The sequence below is a fragment of the Cornus florida genome, unplaced genomic scaffold (genome assembly GCF_030987335.1).
Source record: "Cornus florida cultivar Cherokee Brave unplaced genomic scaffold, ASM3098733v1 CherokeeBrave_3.0.0_Hap2_Chr09, whole genome shotgun sequence".
NCBI lineage: Eukaryota > Viridiplantae > Streptophyta > Magnoliopsida > Cornales > Cornaceae > Cornus > Cornus florida.
The window spans coordinates 52,226,247-52,232,542 of NW_026775579.1; the positions used below are offsets into that span (position 1 = coordinate 52,226,247).

At 35.3% G+C, this 6,296-nt stretch overlaps 1 protein-coding gene across 1 annotated transcript; it reads right to left on the reverse strand.

Annotated features, from left to right (window-relative positions):
• Positions 1-45: 45 nt before the first annotated feature.
• On the reverse strand, positions 46-1,132 carry LOC132273287 (ethylene-responsive transcription factor ERF019-like). Its single transcript, XM_059774276.1, has one exon. It carries the CDS (start codon positions 650-652, stop codon positions 182-184), a length of 471 nt encoding a protein of 156 aa, XP_059630259.1. The 5' UTR covers positions 653-1,132; the 3' UTR covers positions 46-181.
• Between the last annotated feature and the right edge of the window lie 5,164 nt (positions 1,133-6,296).

The window sequence follows — 6,296 nt, forward strand, 5'->3', positions numbered from 1 at the left end:
GTTTATACACAGTATTATATTTTACACTATGTTTGAGAGTTCTAAATTAACTATTAAAATTAAAATGGAAGAAAATTTAATTCAAAATTTAAACTAAATTTTCTACCATCCGGAAGAAAATTTAATTCAAAATTTAAACTGAATTTTCTACTATTCGGTACACATTGAGTACTACGCAGCATTAGAGATAATCGTCAACGGAAATGTTTAAAGCCTCATTTTCTCTCAACCCACTCATTCCCTCCCAATTAGTACTCCCGCAACCATCATTCAAACTACTACTTTCTTGTGTGCTCTTTTGAGGCTGCTTTACAGTCAACTGAGCATCAACGGCCATGCCAGCATCAGAAGCAGCCTTCTGGATGGACCTCGGGGACATGTCGGTCCCAACGCCAGGCGGCAACATCAACGGAAAATTAAGACCTTGCACCGAAGAGGGTCCTCTGAGACAGTAGGAGGCTATGTCGTATGCCACCGCGGCAGCCTCACAGGTCGCGTAGGAGCCGAGCCAGAGCCGGTCTTTGGTGCCCGGAACTCGAATCTCCGACACCCACTTGCCCCATTTCCGGCATCGCACGCCCTTGTACTTCTTCTGGGTTGAGCTCGAAATTGCACCACCACCGCTGCCGCCACATTCGTCTGAGCTACTCATAATGACTTCGCACTTGAGAGAGTTGGAAATGCATTAAGGGTTTATATAGGTTGAGGAATGAGAAAGTCAGAGGTGTACTTGATATCTGGTGATCAATGGGCGGTTTGACCATCGGAGCAAGTCAAAATATTCAAAGGTCAAAACTCAAAGGTAAAGATGAATGTATTAGAAGAGTCAAGCACCGTGCTTAATTTAATTCAAAGGGTATATTTGTATTTAAACTAAATGATGTGGCTGAGGTTGAAATAGCACAGAGTGGGGGACTTTTTGGAATTGCAAGTGGTGGTGGTGGTGGTGGCCTTTAATGTCACCAAAGGTCCAAAACGTGCTGTGGAATTTATAAGCCAAAAAAAAAAAGCACAGGTGACCCATCCCCAATGCCACGTGCCATTTATTGTGATTTTGATACACCACTCACCAATTATGCACTACTAGTGTGGTTTATGACTTAGTCGCGTTATAGATTAAGGAAGGTATGCGAGTTAAATGGTATCTGTGGGCTGGTGACTTAATGGGCTTAATGGTATTATGACTTAACCGAAGAAGCGAGAGAAGGAATGTGTGGGGTCGGTCCACCACCCCCACACTCTCCCTACTCATTTTAAGTGAGTGTTTTGCTTTTAATGGGATGATGATTAACTTTGTTGTGAAAATTTTACATAATTATAGAAAAAAATATAAAAGTATAATATTTATACACAATGATTCAAAAAAATAAATAATAATATCAATAAATAATTTAATAACGATTCTTTTATTTTACTGAATAATACATCATTTGAACAATATGAATATAACAAATGAATAAGAACTTAACATGATAAATAAATAAGATTAATATAATAATAGAAATTAAGAATAAAACAACAATAATAAAATAGGTAAAAAAGAGTTTGCCTGATTGTTGAGGTATGTATAGACACATTGACTTAAAGCTGATAGTCCTCCCCTTCGTGCAGGTATTAGTGAAACTAGTCAACTCCAAGATACAAACCAATAAGCTCCCAACAGTGTCTCCTCTATGTGCACGACCACAGGAAGACTAGGTTCAAGTTTATATAAGTCTAGTTGCTCATAAACTCAATATATAAAATACTTTTAAATACAGTATACACATATACATATATGGAAGAGTTTAATAGAGAGATAAAAAAACTATTCTTTTAGAGTCTCACTCACACTAAATATACGTATCCATACTTCCCCTTAGAATGATAAACATAGAACTTTTTTATAATGTAAAAGAGTGTAATGGTTATAGCAACATAAATAGAGAATTTAAATATAATTATTTCATCAATATAAATATAATAAACCATTCTATTAAATAGTATTTAATATATTGTAACTTAATATATAATTTAATATATTTATTAATTTTATTAAAATATTACTCAACAATCCCCCACCTATTTTAATAAAATAAGTAAAATATATAATTGAGCAACTTTATACTATGCAATTGGTGTAGGTGCTTTCCGGATTTGAACCTACACTTAGTGTGATAGTCTCCATTTGAGGAACGTACCTGAATGATCTAACTCTTAAATTCAGTTCCTTGAGCCAAACTTTAACATACCACAAACATAATATTGACGATAGACTAGGTTTGGCGGGTTAGCGCGATTAATGGCCATGTGCTGGTATCTTAAATCTCATTAAAGCTCTAGGGAACAGCCCAACTTCCATGGTCGTGACCTCACGACGATTTTCACTTAGGTGAATCCTCCAAGGGTATATGTGACCTATACCCTGCGAGAGTATGCTCGCCTCGAAGTCATTCAGGGCAAAGCTTTTCCTTAACGTCATATCACAACACGGATGCCATAGGGATGAACGTGAAAGAATCTCCTTGAGAAACCTCCTAATAAAGTAGTGTTGTCAATGAGTCACGCAATGCAGATTGTTTCTACCCATTGAACCTTTCGTCATGTGACATGAATCACCAATTAGAAGGTTAGTTTATCTCCGTAGGTGACTCTCTTGGGGCTTAGGCCCATCCCCCTCGACATGTATAGTACTATGTCCTAAGAAGACTCTTGATTTTTTTTATATCTTTTATTTTCTTCACAACTCAACTCTTCGGTTTATCCTTTTTTTTTTCTTTTTCTTTTTTTCACACCATCACTTTCTTCCTATCAATCTCATTTTTTTTTCCCCCCTCATAAAATAATACATCACTGAATAATACCTCATTTGAAAATTTTGAGATTGATAGTTAGCTTTATTTATTCTATCCAGATAGAATGTTAGTGTATTCTTTGATTGCAAGATTGCAATGTTGGAAGTGGCATAAGAGATAATGCAAGCACACACACACCACGCATCGGATGAGAGAACTTGGGCAATCCCGTACGATCTCCCTCCACCACACAAAATAAATTTTTATTAAGTTGTGACCCACCATGCAAGCTAACTTGCCATGTTAAAGGTGATATTACAATTATGTGAAATTTTCACAACAGAAGCTGATAGTCCTCTCCTTCGTGCTGGTATTGGTGAAACTAGTCAACTTCAAGATACAACCCAATCAGCTCGCAACAGCGTCTCCTCCATGTGCACGACCACAGAAAGACTAGGTCCAAGTCTATATAAGTTTAGTTGCTCATAAACTCAAGGGTTAAATGCAAAAAAAACCCCTGAACTATTGCCATATTGCAACTAACCCCCCTGAACTATAAAAAAACCCCCCTGAACTATCATTTTATTGCAATTTCAGCCATTCCAACATGTGACCTAATCGGAAATAGAAAATGACCAATTTCGCCCTTAATAAAAACGGTGTAGTATTGGTTATATGATGAGTTGGCTGAGTTATCTTAATGACGTGGCAGATTGCAATCTCCACGACCAATAACCAAGCAACAACATTAAGCCTTATCTAGCCTTATCACTTCGTACTGACCCACCTCTACCATAACCCACCAAAGCCAGTCATTCTATGAAGCACTGCATTTGCGCCATTTTCTTCGCACCAAGCTCTGATAATCAGGGTAACTTAACATTTCTTACTCAGTTGATCTGGATACGAAGTCTGAAGTGGTGTTCCATCAGTAATTCTCTCAACCCTAAATAATCTTCAATGTGTTTTATATATCTGTGGAATGATATGAAAAATTATTTTAGAAAGAAATGAAAACCTATGGTTGTTGATTTTTTTACTGAAATTTGTTTTGTATGTTTTGTTTTTATTTCTATAAATGAGTTGGGAAGTTCATTATTGCCCAAAAACCTAAATCTATCAAATGAAGTTTGTCGATTTAACTTGTATACATGATTTATGAAGGTCTTTGTTGTGTGTTTCAGAATGGCCGACCAGCCCCTTTTATATTGTGGCTTTATATGCTTTGCTTTGTTCTTTAGTGTTGAAAAATGAAAGGTAGAAAAGTTGCTGTTTTTTTTTTTTTTTTTTTTTAATTGCACCAAACACTAAATATGATTGGGACCCTATATATTATCTTTTTGTTGTTAAATATCAATTGTGGTCCCTTATATTAATCAAAGCAATATATTTTGTAGTGGTCTTTATTCTATATTCAAAGCTACTAGTTGTAGTCAGTTTTCTTTCAATGGTGGTCGCTATATTTATTAGTTTGTCATTGATATGTTTTGTACACTTTGTTGTGTATTAAATTTGTTGATTATTAGTGATTGAAGTGTCAAATAGTTCTCTGTGATCACTATTCTTGTTTTATAACTAAATATATATTTCTTTAGTTATATATTTGTTTATTAGTTATTGTAAATTATTGTTGTAGATGAATGGCCTTAACAGCGTTGAACTTCACCATGGGGGTGTTTTTGAGAAATCACATGCTATGACATACCTAGGAGGAAGTATATCTGAATTTGACAATGTAGACCCTGACAAGATGTCACTTATTGTGATTCAAGCTTTTGCTAGCAAGTTGGGATATGAGGTGATTAAAGAAGTATTTTATAAAGTACCTTATGAGTGGTAGAACTTTAGAGAAGTCAAGTGTGACTTAGATGTTTTTAGAATATCTTTATGACCATGAAGCCTATAGGGTAACCAATAAAATCAGGTTGTACATTGTAGCACCTGTGCTGAATAGTGCAAAAAATGAGGATGACTTCATGCAAGGGATTAAAAACTCAGCTGAAGTAGGGTGGGAGTATGCATTACATGAAATAGACACAATTGCTCATGTTCAATCAAATTATGGTCCTATTGATGATTTAGTCAATCTATGTGGCTCTGATGATAGTGAAGAAATTGATTCAAGTTCTGTATACAAAGACTTTTATCCTTTAAGGGATTTGGGGGAAAAGGAAGTTGAATTAGGTATGAGGTTTAGTTCAGCTGCAGATTTCAAATTGGCATTTAGAGAATTATGTTTGCAGAATAAATTTGATATTAAGTTCACAAGAAATGATGGAGATAGGGTGAGTATAGTGTGTAAAGCTAATTGTGGTTGGAAGATACATGCAAGCAAACCAGACGGTGAGAACTGTTTGGTAGTGAAAACATCTGTCTCAGAACATACAAACTGCCTCAGGTTTAATAATAATGGACAAGCCTCATCTTCTTATTTAGCAAACAAGTACTTAGAAAACCTGAGATTGAACCCCAAAATGCATTTGGATTCACTTAGAACCACTATTGCAGTTGATTTGGACATTAATGTGTCCAAACACAAAGTGTATAGGGCAAAGAGAAAAGCATTAGAAATGATTCAGGGGAATGAAGTAAACCAGTATGCAAAAATGAGGGATTACTGTAGTTTGATTCTTAGAACCAATCATGGCAGTGTTGTTAAGATAGCAACAGATCCCACTCCTGTTAGGAGATTTCAGAGAGTTTTTATCTGCTATTCTGCAATGAAAATGGGTTTCAAAGAAGGTTGTAGGCCACCAATTGGTATGGATGGTTGCTTCCTTAAGGGACCATATGGTGGCCATCTTTTGAGTGTAGTCTCTACTGATGGAAATAACCAAATGTTCCCAGTTGCATATGCAGTAGTAGAGGCTGAGACAAGGGATTCTTGGGAATGGTTCATGGGAGAACTGATGGATGCTATGGGGCCTTACTATGGTATTACATTCATATCTGATAGACAAAAGGTTAGTATATTTTATATGTTTGCTTAGTAATTTTTTAATACTTTACAATCTTGGAATTTAATTATGTTTGGTTTAAATTATGGTTTTCAGTTAGTATGTTTGTTGTTTTGTTTGTAATTCAGGGTTTATTAGACACATTTGAGAACATCTTGCAAGGGAGTGATCACAGGTACTATGTTTATTATTTTCACACATATTATTACTTTCACATATTGCAAGTTGTGTTAGATTTAGCGCTGTGAGTGATCTACTTAGTGAATTAGGAATTTAGGATCAGTTTTTGTTTGAATTGTTTTCAGCATTGTAATTTTTTTAAAGATTTTGATACTTTAACACATTCTTGAAAAATTAGGGTTTGGTGCTCTGATTTTGTGTTTTTTAGTTCATAAATTGATCTACTGGATTATCTTACTTTGTCTACCACCTTGCCTTTATGGGTGGTGACTGTCAAATTTTTTATACATTCTTGTAATTTGTAATTTTCATTATGCTTTGCTATAGGAAAAGCTTAAAGAACACAGAAGGACTACTTGCACATTTTTTTTTTTTTAGTTAGGGA